The sequence below is a fragment of the Myotis daubentonii genome, chromosome 3 (genome assembly GCF_963259705.1).
Source record: "Myotis daubentonii chromosome 3, mMyoDau2.1, whole genome shotgun sequence".
Taxonomy (NCBI): domain Eukaryota; kingdom Metazoa; phylum Chordata; class Mammalia; order Chiroptera; family Vespertilionidae; genus Myotis; species Myotis daubentonii.
In genome coordinates, this window is record NC_081842.1 from 210,326,761 (window position 1) to 210,342,598 (window position 15,838).

Consider the following 15,838-nt stretch of genomic DNA (forward strand, 5'->3'; position numbering starts at 1 on the left):
CAGACCACTGAATAATACCTTCGAAATATAAATTGGAAAAATAACTATCAGCTGAAACTTAGAATTGTGTAGATGACCAAATTATATTTTAACAAAGACATTTTCAGGTGAAGAGGAACTGATGTTTTAAAACCAGCACACTTTCACCAAAACAATTTCTAAGGACATCCTTTAAGAAGAAGATGTCGGAGGCCAGAAGCACGGTCTGACAGGCAAGAAAGAATGGTGAGCAAATAAAATGGTAAGTATACCGTTTGTCTGTATAAAAACCGTTTTCAAATATCTAAATGGTAGCCCCGGCTGGTGTGGTTCAGCTGGTTGAGCACTGTCCCATGCACCGAAAGGTCGCTGGTTCAATTCCTGGCCAGGGCACATACCCAGGTTGTGGGTTTGATCCCTGGTTGGGGTTTGTGTGGGAGGTCTTTCTCTCTCAAGTCAATAAAAAAAAATTTTTTTTAATATCAAAATTGTGGCATTAACAGTGTTTAATTCTAGATTTTATAGAGTTAAAATTTTATGATTAAATTGAAATAGTAGGAATAGAGTTCATAAAATTCTATACATGCAGAAAATACCATAATAAAAAAGAACAGAAACATTCCATTCAAAAAGGCAATAAAAGAGCAAAAGATAACATAGGAAAAAAACCAGATAAATAAAAATGATGGTAAAAGCATATCCAACCAGGCTGGTGTAGCTCAGTGGTTGAGTGTTGACCCTTGAACCAGGAGGTCATGATTTGATTCCTGGTCAGGGCACATACAGGCTCAGTCCCTAGTAGGGGGCATGCAGGAAGCAGCTGACCAATGATTCTCTCTCATCATTGATGCTTCTATCTCTCCCTCTCCCTTCCTCTCTCTGAAAATTAATAAAAATATTAAAAAACATATCCATACATATAAATATTCAAAATAAATGAAAATTGATGAATGTTAACAGTTAAAAGAGAGTTTGGGATTAGATAAAGAAACAATAGCTATATGCTATTTATAAGAGACACCCCTAAAATATAAGGATCCAGAAAAGATGAAGTACATTAATCTAATACTAACCAAACGAGAGCTGGGGCGGGCATATTAATACCAGACAAACAATGCACTGTTAGCAATAGGAAGATCTCAACCAAAGAGTGAGGTTCAACTCACCTAGAAGATATTCTAAACTTGTATGTACCTAATAACATAGCTCAGTAGATACATAAAGTAAACCTTGGTAGAAATACAGGGAGAAGTTGACAAATTCGCCATCATGGTTGAAGATTTCAACTCCCCTTTCTCAATTAACAATAGATTAAGCAGACAAAAAAGGGACACAAGTAACAAACTTGATTTAGGAGACATATAGAATTCTGACCCCACAACAAGTGAATATACACTTTCCCAAGCAAAGCACACATGGATCACTAAAAAATATATATATAACCGCCCTAGCCAGTTTGGCTCAGTGGATAGAGCGTTGGCCTGCAGACCGAAGGGTTCCAGGTTCGATTCTGGCCAAGGGCACATGCCTGGGTTGTGGGCTTGATCCCCAGTAGGGAGTGTGCAGGAGGCAGCCAATCAATGATTCTCTCTCATCATTGATGTTTCTATCTCTCTATCCCTCTCCCTTCCTCTCTGAAATCAATAAAAAAATAATAATAAATGCAATAACCAAATATTTAAAAAATTATATATATATATATATATATATATATATATATATATTTTCATGTAATTCGCCATAACAAATTTATTTCATTTAACAAATATGAAAGGACAGGTAACATATGGTGTAGGTAGCATATTCTTTCATCACAGTCTAAGGAGTCACTAATCCAACCCAGCCCAAAGCCCATCTCAGTGGGACCCGCACCACCAAATCCTTTCCCCACCACTCCAATCCAGCGGGGTTTCTCCCTCCAGGTGAGATTTCTCTCTGCAGGAGAATCACAGTGCCCCGAAGATGACTACATATCAATCCCCAGAACCCATGCATATGTCATCTCACATGGAAGAGAGGATTTGCGAATGTGATTAAGGATCTGGAGATGGGGAGAATATGCTGGATTATTTGGGGGGGACCAGTGTAACCACAAGAGGGGGCGGGCAGGGCAGAGTGAGAGGAAATGGGTGATGTAAGCAGAGGCCACGGTGATGCATTGTTGGAAGGGGCCATGAGCCCAGGAATGCAGGTGACTTCCAGGAGCTGCAGAAGGAAGGAGTGGATTCTCTCCGCCTCCACAAGGGCACAGCCCTGCTGACACACTGACTTTAGCTCCGTGAATTTTAGCCCCATGAGACCCATTTTTGAACTTTTGGTCTCCCAAACTGTAAGCTCATACATTTGTTTTTTGTTTTTTTCAGTTTTAAGAGAGACAGCATTTTAAGCAACTAGATCTGTGGCAACCTCTTACAACAGCAATCGGAAACCACACACCCTTCCTTTCCGCACTTCTGCTGCAGGGGTTCTCTCATCCCCCCTCAGCTAACTCCCTGCTCTCTCCGGTGATGGGGCGGCTGGCTTCCTAACAACAAGGCAGTCTCAGAAGCATGTGGGTCTCACTGTGTCTCTGTGTAGGGGGCCCCCCGTGTGTTAATACAAGACAACTCAGAGCTGACTCTTCTAGTAACGTCCAGGAGCCTCTGTAGGGGCGGCACTGAGAACCCGAGCCCGCACGAGTGACATCATTTCTCCAGCTCTCGCACCCAGCATTTCCTTACCCACGACCTCCCGTGGGTCTGTGACACTCACACATGCAGGGGCTCACGTGACTCTTCTAGCAAAAGGGGACCACTCGGCCGGACACCTGGCCTGCATTTTATAATTTAACTCTCGCCACAACCCAGCAAGGTGGGTGTTGAGTCTCCCATTTTACAGATGGGTAAACTGAGGCTCTGAGACACTAACAGGCTTGCTCATGCTCCTCGCTGTCCCACTGCATGGTCTCCTCTTGAGGAAGACCCTGGGAGGAAGAGGAGAAGCCCATCGCTGGCAGCTTCAGAACACCCACCGTGGTTGGGCCTCCTGGACCCCGCACCCATCCTGGGCCTTTCCCAAGTCCCGCGGAAGCTGCATGAATTCCACCAACCAGGCAGCCGTGCCCAGAGAGGCCAACCCCGCAGCGCTCAGAGGCACTGTGTGCTGGAGAGGCAGGTGGGTTTAGGATCAGACAGGCCTGGGTTCAAATCTCCTGCCAGGTAGCTGTTTTTTATCTCTTGAAGCCTCAGATTACTCATCTCTAAAATGGGCATGATGAGAGTGTTCACCTTGCAGGGCTTCTGTGAGGATTAGAAATCCCGTTGGAAGGGCTGGCACTAGTCCCTGGGTCATGAGACAGCCCTGACGCCAGCCACAAGCATCACAGAAGGCGCCTCAGTAGGCTTCCAGGGATTTTGTTTGCATGTAACCAATGTATTTCCTGTTCCGGGGAAAGTACTTTCCCAACAGAATGAAAATCACTAGCAGAGGTGAAAGCAGCTCTGGAATAGGCACCCATACCTGTGTGGTCTGTCCCGCCTCTTTCTAACCCTGGGGGTCTGAGCCCAGTGGCAGGGGGCACGGCTCAAGCAGGGTGTGGAGGAATGCGCTGTGCTGGGAGGGGCTCAAGGGTGCATGCTGCTGCCCGGGGTGGGGGGTGGGGGCAGGGGGTGTGTGCCAACCAGGCTGTGTTTTAAGAAGAGAATTCAGGCCGCAGTAAGGGTGGTGTCTGTGCAGATGGGACGAAGGCGCTGGCTGGGGACTGCTGTGCAGGGCAGGTTAGAAGTGATGGGAAGGCTGGTCCAGGGACCGAAGTGGAGAGAGGAAGGTCCAGGACCCAGGCTGCCTGGGTTTGAATCCTCACCTACTAGCTGTGTGGCTCTCAGGGCCTCAGTTTCTCCTTCTGTAAAGTGGGAATAACAGCACTGCCTACCTCATAGGGCTACGGAATGAGCTCTGTGTGGGGAGTGTGATGTGAATGTAGCCGTTAGTCTGGGAGGCCTTCGGGGAGCTGAGTGGCAGGCTCACTGTCTTCCTGAAGGAGGAACCTCAAATGACATGAGGCTGTCTTTTTCCTTTCCTCCTCACCCTCTCAGTCTCCTGCCTCCCCTCCTGGGAAGCCACCTTAGCAGTTACTGCTGTTCTCCCGCTGCCCGGGTCCAGGCAAGTGACACTTTCAAAGAAATCCCCCAGAAATTCCTGCAGGTGCCATTCTAGGACCAGCCAGGGAGGGAGGAAACCAGGACTGCCAGTATTATTACTAACAACAACAATGACGCCGACCATTCGATGCACACCCTCCGAGAGTGTTCCTGGACCATTTGATTTAACTAGATCTTGACCCAGGGCTTAGCACATAGTAGGTACTCAATTGGTATTTGTTGAATGAATGGGTGAAGGAATGAGCAACTACCAGGGATATGCCCCACTCTGGGCTAAGAACTTAACAAACATTTTCATGGTTTTTCACATTTAATATCTTTAACCGCCCTATGAAGTGGGTATTATTCCCATTTCACAGACAAGGAAACTGAGGCTCAGAGGCCCAAAGCCACCCAGCTAGCCAACAGCAGGGCCAGGTTTCCCACCTCAGCCTTTCCCACGGCCGAGCCTATCTCATCACACCCATGCTGTTAGGCACCCATGGAGGGAGGCTTGGCTGCAACCATGAACCAGGTCTGGGTCATGAAGTCCAGGGTCTAGCCTTGCTTCCGGGGCGCACTTGCTGTGTGATCTTAGGCAAATCACAAACCCTCTCTGAGCTTCTATTGCCTCAGTGATAATACTTTCTTTGTGGTGAGGCCCCCAGGGGACTCCCGCTTGTACGTGGCGAAGACCCCACTGCCCTGAGTCTGGGCACCTCCCAGAGACACTCAGGTCTTCCCTTTCCAGCTTCTCCCCCGGCAACAGCTACTGAGGCTGGAGCCCGAGCCAAGCGCACAGCCCGTGTCAGCAGAACCTGCTCATCCAGCATCACTGCACCTGCTCCCCGCCCCCAGGATGTCCCCTGCTCACCCGCAGACATCTAGCTGAGTCTCGGTGCCCAGCACACACACGGCGTAGGTGGGCTGCTCTGGGGCCACGTGGATCACCGTCCCCTGGGCCATGATCCGGCCAGCTCGTCCCTGCGGCTGCAGGAAGCCCCTGGCTGGTTCCTTTGTACTGCCCGCAGAGGCCATGAGTCAGCACCTGCGGTGTGTGCTCAGGGGCGAGCCCCTCCCCACTCAGGTCCGAGGCTGGCACTCCCAGCCCCTCCTCTGCCCTGGATCTGCCCCTTGACCCCTTGGGTGTCAATGCCAGAATCAGTGGCAGGCTGGCTCCGTCAGTTTCCCAGGGAGAGCAGAGGGCTCAGGACGCCTGGAGGTGGGGTCACAGGTCTGGGTCCTCAAGTCCGTAGCCCCCTCCCTGCCTGGGGCTGTGAACACCTGGGTGCAGCCAATCTTGCCTAACTATGCCCAGCTGGGCTCTCAGAGAGGCTAAGGCTAGAACAGGGGGAGGTTTCAAGATTTTAGGCAAAAGGTCACAGCCCGGGCTACACATGCAAAGACCAGCCTGGCGTGGGGCAGGTCTCCCCCAGCTTGGTCACCCACATGGGTGCTGTCTGTGTGCGGGGCGCCTTGCCCTGCACTTGACGTGGAATAGCTCACGGAGACAGCTGCGTGACAGGTGCTGCTACTCCCTCATCTCATTCTCACGGCAGCTCTCAGCCGTCAGGACGTTCTTATTCCCACTTTACAGAAGCAGCAGCTCAGACAGGATGAGCGGCTAGGCAGCGGTTCTCAACCTGTGGGTCGCGACCCCTCCAGCGGTCGAATGACCCTTTCACAGGGGTCGCCTAAGACCATCCTGCATATCAGATATTTACATGACGATTCATGACAGTAGCAACATTATAGTTATGAAGTAGCAACGAAAATAATTTTATGGCTGGGTCACAACATGAAGAACTGTATTTAAAGGGCCAGAAGGTTGAAAACCACTGAGCTAGAGGCAGAGCCAGCATTTGGACTAAACATCCTGCTCCAGAGTATGAGACATATTAGCTGCCGGCCCGCGTGGCATGAGCTTTTCTGATTGTATATAACATCTACTTTTGTTGATGTTGTTAATCCTCACCTGAGGATATTTTCCCATTGATTTCTAGAGAGAGTGGAAGGGAGGGGGAGAGACACAGAGAGAGAGAAACATCGAAGTGAGAGAGACACATTGATTGGTGGCCGGGGATCAAGCCTGCAACCGAGGTACGTGCCTTTGACCAGAATCGAACCCGGGATCCTTCAGTCCACAGGGTGACACTCTAGCCACTGAGCCAAACCAGCTAGGGCTGTAACATCTACTTCTTACTGCAGTACGAGGCATATAGGAGCTGATTGTGACTACCTACCCATTTTATAGAAGGGAAAATAGAGGCTCAGAGAAGAAAGGTGACGTGCCCAAGGCGCCACAGCTAGCGTGTGGCAGAGCGGGAAGCCAGCGTTCCCTGCACATTGCTGTCTGGCTGTCAGACTAGCCATTGCAGGTGGGTCACATCTGCCAATGGGACACTCACTCGGCCACGGAGCTGTGCTTGCACCTGGGCCAGTGGTGGGAGAGGTGGGTGGATGAGCAGTCCCAGCAGGGAGCACCCAAAGGAGGCATCATACCTGGGGATCCGGAGGCGGTGGGGTTAGGCAGGCCTGAGTTCCAATCCTGCTTCCTGCAGCATCCCCACGAGGTGGGTCCCAGCATGATGCCCACATTATAGATGAGGCCTCTGAGGCTCAGAGAAGCTAAATGATACTCCCAAGACCCCACAGCCCATAACGTGGGTCCCAGGATCCAAAACCGCCTTCTCCAGGCTCAAATTCCATTTTCTGTGCCAGCAGCTGCCATGGCCAGACCTGGTACCTTGATGCATCCACAGGACTACTTGAACACAGTAGGTCTTAATAAACCCCATTTTTTGTGGCTGGTCATATGATTGGGACTAGTTTGAGCTTCTAATGGAGGCTGGAGGAGGACACCGGCAATTGTCAGCATTAGGGGCCCTCAGAGCACACCAAGTCCAGGCCGAGTTCTGTGGCTGGGAGACGAGGCACAGAGAAGGTGTGTCACATGCCCACGGTCACACAGCAAGTCAGCAGGAAGCCTGGGCTCTACCCCAAGGCCGAGGTTCCTTGGGGGTAGTTTCCTTTTTTTCTTTCTTCCCTTTTTATCTTCAGCAAGTTGAAGGTTAAATCAGGTGTGAATAAGCCACAAAGAGAAAAAACCAAAGCAGGTTTGTTAATTCAACACATATCTATCGTGTGCCTACTGTGTGTTCCAAGCACTGTGGGTACAAAGTAACCAAAACAGACCAACATCCTGCCTTCATGGAGTTCCTTTTTCTAGGAGAAAGAGGCAGCTAATAAACAGGAATTATATAGTCTGTTGGCATTATGAAAAATGGCTCTTACCCTGCTCAACTTTTCATTTTTTCAGAGGTATAACTTGAACCCAGGAAAACTATCACCCTTCCAACACAAAGACCCTCCAAGCCTCTCCATAACATCAGGTAGAAAGTTGGGAGTGTGTCGATATTGTCCACATGTTTTCACATTTTAAGCAAGCGTAAGTCAGTCTCTCTCTCTCTCTCTCCCTCTCTCTCTCTCTCTCTCCCTCCCCAAATAAACATTTGCCTGAATAGAATTACTTCCTTGATCATTTTCCTAAAGGTAGAATTTCTAATATTTGAAACTGCCTTCCAGAGGTTTACTGCTCACGTCACCCTGGCCCTCCCAGCAATGAGTTTTCGTTTCTACTACTTTGATCGTGGTATTTGGTGTTTATTTAGTTCCTAATGAGATGAATACATGGCCCCGATGCTGGCCATTCTGTTGCTGATGTTACCTTAGGGCCGTTTTGATCAGGAGGGATGTTAGGGAGGGAAAGGGCCAGAGCCGGTGTGTGGGGCCTGGCAGGCAGTTCGGGACTTGCTTTTTCTGCTTGGCTATGGTTACATCTCTCCGGCAGCAACTTGAAGTTGGAACTGGAGCTCTGTTAAGAAAACAGTGCCACGCAAACTTGAACGTAGGCCTGGTTTAAAATAACACTGACACCCTGCATTCTCCGCTGCCAGGCTGGGGGGAGGACTCTTCCCGGATTTGTTTGCTTGATGGATTTACAGAGGTCTTGGCAGAGCGTGCCTGCTCCTCCCAGTGCCGCGGGCCTCCCTGTGCCCCTCCTCACCGGGAGGTGGCCAGGCATCTTCGGCTGCCACTCCAGGGCCCTGTGGGTTTGCATGAACATGCCTCTGGGCCCGGTAAGGCCAGAGCCCTCAGATGACGAGGGTGCAGGATGACGAGGCGTGGGGCAGTCACACACCCTCGCGTTGTCCTGCTCTCCTCCTCATTTTCATTGATCAGGCGGTGAATGGCCACAGCATTGTGTTTCTGCAACACCCCCGCCGTGCAGTTCACTGAGCCCTTGCTGGGTGCCAGACTCTCTCGCAGGCCTTAAGGAACCAGATCTTGATTGTGCTGGGATGTTCTGACTTTGAGGTTGGTCTCCCAACTTAGGGATTCCTTACGTGCCTTTGTGCAAGGAATATTAGGATCTTGTTGTCTGTGTTCCCAACCAGTAACAGTGACTACAGGACCCTGAGCTCTGGGCAGGGTCCAGGCTCAGCTGCTGACACGCACCATCTCACCAGACCCTCTTCTCAACCCCACGGGGAAGGGAGGATTAATCTCATTCTGTAGGCAAGGAAATGCGGCTCAGAGAGGGTGAATGACTAGAATAAGACCACACAGCTGGCAGTGAAAGAAGTCAGGGTTTGAACCCAGATCGAGCTGATTGCAAAGCCCTAACCACAAGGCTTTACCAGCCGATTGGGGAGGGGGGAATAAAAGACCCCAGGCTCTCCAGGCTTCTGATTCAGGCTCATTCGACAGACATCTGCTGCGCGCCCCTCTGTGCCAGGCATGGTGCCAGGTATCAGGGACACAGAAGACAGACCTGTCATCGTCAAAGAACACAACACGAAGATCAAAGAAACGGAAGCCATAGGAGTCAACTCTCTCTCTAAGAATGTGTACGTCTGTGTTCCAATGTATAGATCCTCAGAGGGCAACTTCAAGGAATTGGCTCACAGGATGTGGAGGCTGGGGGTGGAGGGCAGGCAGGCGGAGACCCCGGAAGAGCTGATGTTGCAGCCCAAGCCTGAAGGCCGCCTGTGGAAGAACCCCCTCGGCCCTGGAGGACGTCCAGTCGTTGCTCCTAGCCCTTCAACTGGTTGGACGAGGCCCACCCACACGGTGACGTCCACCGAGTTAAATGTGAGTCTCATCTCAGAAGCACCTTCCCCGCAACGCGCAGGCTGCTGTTTGACCACACATCGGAGTGCCCTGGCCTGGCCAAGCGGACACGTAAAACCAGCTGTCCCAGAACACGCAGCTCACAGGAGGTGCTCTTAACTCTTATGGCGTCACTCACCCTTTTGAGCACTTAAAGGGAGCAATAGAGATGCCCTTGGCGTCCCGTTCCTTGTGGATGGGGAAACTGAGGCTCGGGAGGGAGCTGTCACTGGCCTAGGTCACGGGCAAGGTGGTGCAGAATCAAAGCAAGTCTCTCCTCACTCTCCACGCGCATTCTCCGTCTCCCGGGGTTTTTAGTCTGGGACCCCCAGGGGGAGACTCGGGGGCGAGAGTCTGAGTGGACATAGTTTATCTGGGAGGCAGGGAAGGCAGGAAGCCAGTGAGGGTGTGAGGGTGAGCCGGTGACCACCGTAACCAGCATGGTGATGAGCGGAACCCACGGGGGAGCGCTGGAGAGTGGGGTGGGGCTGCACCTCAGAGCGAGCCGAGCCCAGGAGCAGGGGAGCTGGGCATTTACACCCCCTCCCCCTGTCATTGCTGAGGGCCGCTCCTGGGGACATATTCCCTGGCACTTCGGTTGGCAGGCTCTGGAGGAAGAGAAACCTTGGGCAGGTGCTGGTGCTGGGACAGGGTCCCCGGAACTGAGGAGGGAGGCAATGGGGGACACTGACAGCATCTGTCATAGGACGGGAGGGGCGTCCCCAACCTTCAAGGAGCCGAAGGCAGCTGAGGCCACATTCCCCCTGAAAAATGCACATGAAACATTTGCATGTAGTTTGATGAGTTCGTTGACCATGGGGTCACCTGGGAGACTGGGTTAAGACCTCTACCCCAGCGACCCATCCTTCCTCTGCCCCCCACGCCCACACATCCCCCTCCACCAGGAGGTAGCAAGGCTTTACTGCCACAGCTGCCCTCCACCCGCTCCCTCCCACTCTCTAAAAACCAATGGAAAAATATCCCCGAGTGAGGATTAACAAAACAAAACAATTAAGAACTTCTGTTTATTAAAAGACAGATTCAGAAAGAAAAAAGATAAGCCACTGGGAGAAAAGAAAACATGTAGTATATGTAAACGGTGACAGACCCGTGTACCTCTAGGGTTTATAAACAACTCCTTCTATTCAGTAAGGAAATGTCTGTCCCTCTGGCCTATGAAATTGGTCTATTCGTCTATCTCTGCTTAAGCTCTCCATTGTCTTCGCTGCTATAGCTTTATAGTAAGTCTTAATACCTGGTAGAGCAACTCAGCTCACGTTTCATCTTGAAGAGGGACTCAGTGATGTTTGGCTCTTAACACTTCTATATAAATTTTAAAATCCGCTTACTAGTTCTATACACACACACACACACACACACACACACGCGCGCGCGCGCGCGCGCACACATGTTATAGCCATTCTAATTGGGTTTTCATTAATTCATAAGAGAATTGACATCTCAATATTGACTTTCAATCTAGGAACATGGTCTCTCTCTCCATTAGATATTCTTGAATGTTTCCAGCACAGTTGCATACTGTACTCCATAAATATAGAGATGCAATTGAATTTTGTATATTAGTTTTACAGAGATTGCCTTGCTAAACCATCTTATTAATTGTTATAGATTAGATATTCTTTTGGACTTTCTACATATATCATGATTCCTTTCCAATCCTTAAAACTTGTATTTCCGCCATGGCCGGTGTGGCTCAGTTGGTTGGAACATCCTCCGGTGCACCATAAAGTGGTGGGTTTGATTCCCCGTCAGGGCACATACCCAGGTTGGGGGTTTGATCCCCAGGGTCGGGCACCCAATTGATGTTTCTCTCTCATATCACTGTTTCTATCCTTCTCTCTCTCTCTCTAAAAAAAAAAAAAAAAAAAAAATCAATAAAATGTATTTTGAAAAACTTTTATTTCCTTTTCTTGCCTCCCTGCACTGCATGAGCTTTCTGCTCAATGAACTTGCTGTTCAACAGAAGTGACAGCAGTGGGCACCCGGGTCTTGTTCTGATCCTAGGAGGAGAGTTTCAACATCCCATCATTATGATTTGTGATGCGGGTTTCTTGTAGGTCAGTGGATCTCAAAGTCTAGCAGCACCAGGGTTACCCGGAGGGCTTATTAAAAAGCAGAAAGTGCCCAGCCGGCGTGGCTCAGGGGTTGAGTGTCGACCTATGAACCGGAAGGTCAGGGTTCAATTCCCGGTTTCATCTCAAACAAGTTCCCAGGCCACGCGGATGCTGCTGGTCAGGGAACCACCCTCTGAGCACTATTGTAGATGCTCTTCGTCAGGATAAAGAAGTTCCTTTCTATTCTTAGCTTTATTTTAAGGTTATAAATGGAAATTTTATCAACTGTTTTTTTTTTCTGGTTTATTGAGTTGATTGTGTAAATTGCTGTTGTTGTTTTTTTGACCTATTAATCTATTGAACTGATTTTCCAGGGTGAAACTTGCATTCCTGGGGATCTATTTAATTTGACCTGGCATTGTATAATCCGACATTGCATCCTTTTTGAATTTAGTTTGCTAAGAGCTTTGCTTAGGATTTTTGTATGCATGGACCCCTTGCTGTGTCTGTGGGTTTCCTTTCCCACGCTGTTCTTGACGAGTACAGGACCTAGCTCAGCTTAAGTCGTTAAAAAAGGGAAGCTATTGTAGTTACTATTATTCCTTGATAATTGTGCTCACCATGCCGTGTTGCCTTGTCTGTTTGCCAGCCCCGCTTCTCTCCTCCTCTGTGAGCTTCTTCACGTCAGGGTCCACGGCTGCCCATTCCCGGCTGGAGCGCCCGAATCTCTCCCTGAGCTGGCCCGCAGCCCGAGTACCTGTGCCGAATCACATGGTGTGAGTGCTCCGTGGCGTCTCGGAGACAGTGAGTAAGGCACCAGTGCTGTGCGACGGGGAAGGAGGGAAAGTGAAGAACGGAACGTTCGTTGGGGGCTTACTGTCTGCCAGGCCCTGGTCTAGTTCATCGTTCACCTTTGACAGACGAGCAGACAGGGCCCGGCCCCGGGAAACCTCTCATCGGATTCGCTGCTGCCAGGTCGTCGGGGACACTGACCACTCCGCGCCTTTCACGCAGGCTCCTGGGTGGCAGGAATCGTTGGCAGGCTGCCTTCCTCCTGACAGTGAGGGTGACATGGCTCATGCCGGCTCCCTTCTCCGCAGGGGCTGCTGGGAAGCTCAGCTCCTAACTCTCATCTTAACCACATTGATTCTCACGGTCAGAGGTGTCTGCCCTTGCCCCCCGCCCATCTTTCCTAGGTTCCCCTGCTTTGGTATCTTTCCTTTGCTATACTTTTTAGCCATCAGCTGGCTGGCTTTTTGTAAGTGGCCTCACATCCCTTGAGGATTGTGTCAAGTGAATAAACAAATCCAGAACTGTAATGACTGAGCTGTCCCGTACCTTCTTGGGCGGTGTTACTCACATAAAAACGCATTTCTGAACAATGCCCGGCCCCGCCCCGCTCAGGCCCCTGCTTGCCGGAGCCCTGGGAACTGCCTGGGGCAGCTATGGTTTCTGTGATTGGGATGTTCCAGATTAATGTAATTAACACTGAGGTGCAGTTTCTCAGGATGCCGAGACTCAAAGACCCGAGAATGGTTCAAAGAAGAAACTGCGGAACTCACTTTCATGTTGGCCTTCAACGCTTCAGAGTTGCTTCAGAGACAGGCTTAGCGGTGGTTTCTTTTCATCTGGGTCACGGCAGGGACAGCGCCCACACTGGGTGCTCCGGGTGTCCGGTCCTTTCTAGGAATTCCAGGGGTGACTCCTGTCCCTGGCGTCCTAGGAGCAACCATCCCTAATCCTTGCCACCATCACAAGAAAATGCTGGGAACTGGGAGATCAAGGTCTGGTGCCCAGAATGGGGGTGATTCACTTTGGGGAATGGGAGCCCCGCCCCTCGCCTACCCTGGGCCTGGTGGAAATCTGTCCACTGCTTGTTTGAGCTTCAAGTCGTAGGGGAGTGGCGGCCACGGGCACATCATTCTGGACGGACGGGAGACACCACAGCCCTCCTCCCAGTGGGTGGAGAGTGCTCAGACCTGCTGGTCAAGGCTTTGCTGTGGGCAGACTTCTCATAAAAAGTGTATCAGAAACTTCAACTTTAAAAAAGGTTGATCATTAGCCCTGGCTGGTTTGGCTCAGTGGTTTGAGCATTGGCCCTCGGACCGAAGGGTCTCGGGTTCGATTTCCAGTCAAAGGCACATACCTTGGTTGCAGGTTCGATGTGTCTCTCTCACATCGATGCTTCTCTCTCCCTTTCTCTCCCTCTCTCTCTCTCCTCCTCTCCTTCCTCCCTCCCTTCCACTCTCTCTCTAAAGATCAATGGAAAAAATATACCCAGGTGAGGATTAAAAAAATGCTTATTATCAGGAAAACGTGTGCAACAGGCTCCTTGGATGGCCGTGCAGAAAACCGAGGCTTCAGAGCCCAGCACATGCTGGCGGCCTGGGTACACAGGACGTGCTCAGTAAACATCTAACGCATGAAACGAGAGTGTGCTTCGGGGTCGGCTCCTGGTTCCTTTCCCACCTGCAGACTCACTCCTGAGCCCCAGCCAGGTCCAGGGTGACAGATGAACCCCAACCTACTTCCACATGGGCACATCAGCTGCTTCATCGCCACACACAGGGCAGCAGGAAAGCCAGACACCCACCCCCACACCTTCATCAGCCACCAGGCCCTTAAGGAGGGCCTTGTCTGCTCCCCCTGAAGACTCACTAATCTCTCTCCAGGTAGCCCTGCTTTCGTGGTTCTCAGACTGCGGGCGAACCCCAGAACCGCAGCCGGAGTGGGCCTGGGAGTGGGGCGAGGAGCAGGCAGAGAGGGACCTGCAGGGCTTCGGCCAGCACGGTGTGACCGTGACCGCAGCTAGGACTCTAATTCCTTGAAGGTGGGACAACATGAGATGAATAGAAATGCAAGTTGAGCCGAAAACTAAAGGCTGGGACCTGGGATGCCTCCTCCGTGAAAGAGACCTTTTTTCCATCTCTCTCTCTCTCTCTCTCTCTCTCTCTCTCTCTCTCTCTCTCTCTCTCTTTCCTGGGTTTGGAGTGGCTGGCAGCCAGCAAAGACTTCCTTTGTCTATAACGTGCACTCCACTCTGGGAGGCAGCTGCCCAGACAAGGACCGCATTTCCCAGAGTCCCTTGCACCCACATGTGGCCACGGAGTCCGTCCTCATGGCTGCTGATTCTTGATGGAGAGGCGGGTTACGAGGGAGGAGGAGGGGGAGGGATGCTTAGGAGGACAATGTGGTTGGGTCACTGATGCTGTATACAGACAGAGTCTCTGAGAGCGGGGTCCTCTCGCTGCTCGCTTTATAAAGCCTTCCGGGTGATTCTAATACGCAGGCGGGCTGAGAACTGCTGGAGTGGCTGGTTAAGAAGCCGGGCAACGGAGGTTACCTGTCTAAGCTCAAACCTGTCTCCCCCCTTAACCGCTCTGCGGCCCAGGCAAGTTCCTTCATTTCTCTGTGCCTCGGTCTCCTCATCTGTAATGTGACGGTAGTAATAGTAACGGCCTATTAGCCTGTTGGGATGAGCAAAGGAGATGATGTATGTCGTGTGTAAAGTGTCCAGCTCATGCCCGGCACATGCCTGGCACATGGAGCACACCCACTGTCATTATGCTGCAGGGGCTGTGGGATGACATTGACTTTGTAGTGACTGTTTTCACAGGCTCTGTGTGTCATCCAGAATTCCTTTCCTGCCATCGGCCCTGAGCCCCAGCCATCCCAGCCGCCCCAGCCTGACACCCCCGCCCTCTGCGGCCGCCGGCCAAGGTGCAGGAGACCAGCGTTGGGCAACCTCCTTCCACGGCCCTGCAGTCACTTATTCCTAATTCTGAATAAAGTGTGAGTCAGGCAGGCCCCGTGCCACCCAGAGCTGTAAATCCTCACAAGAAAGACAGGCCTTTGCTTCCTGCCTGGGTGGAGCCTCCTCCCTGATCCATCTCTTAAAGCCGAGACCAGCAGGATGCAATCTGAAAGTTGCCAGGACAGTCTTCCCTTCCTTCCCTTCCACATCTGACCTCTGGATCTCACAGGACCTTTGTCCCCGATTAGAATGCAGGAATTAGGAATTTATCTAAAGAGCAGTGGCTAGAGGAGGGTCTGGGGGGTGTTACATAGCAATAGTCATCATTTATGGAGCACCTACTATGTGCCAGGCGCTTAAATCATGTCACTTAAACCCCATGCAAGTTCTGTGGGGCAGGCACAATGATGCCCATTTTGCAGAGGAGAAAACTGAGGCTCAGAGGGGTTAAGTGCACAGCTGAGAGTACCAGTTCAGCACGGGACCATTGGACTCTGAGGCACATGACCTTTCCCTTGTGCCATGTTGCTTCACCTAGAGCCTGTGGTGTATGGGCAGAGCGCCTGGACATGGCCGAGCCCATCCCGCCCATCCCAGGGCCAACTGTTCTTACTTCCCTGCCCACAGTCTTCCCAATCTCCCAGAATCCCCCAGATACTTTCATCTCCAAGAAACTCCAGGAGGTTTTTGTTCAAAGCCAGATTTCTGACTGGCAGCCCGATGGGGAGTGGATAAAGCTA

General features: G+C 51.1%; 1 protein-coding gene across 2 annotated transcripts in view; it reads right to left on the reverse strand.

Moving 5' to 3' along the window:
* The window catches only part of PADI4 (peptidyl arginine deiminase 4), a 28,815-nt gene extending 23,543 nt beyond the window's left edge, over positions 1-5,272 (reverse strand). For both annotated transcript variants that reach the window (XM_059691089.1, XM_059691088.1), the window contains exon 1: positions 4,972-5,272. In XM_059691089.1, the coding sequence (XP_059547072.1) occupies positions 4,972-5,135 (164 nt within the window). In that variant the 5' untranslated portion in view covers positions 5,136-5,272. The remainder of the gene's footprint in view (positions 1-4,971) is intronic.
* Between the last annotated feature and the right edge of the window lie 10,566 nt (positions 5,273-15,838).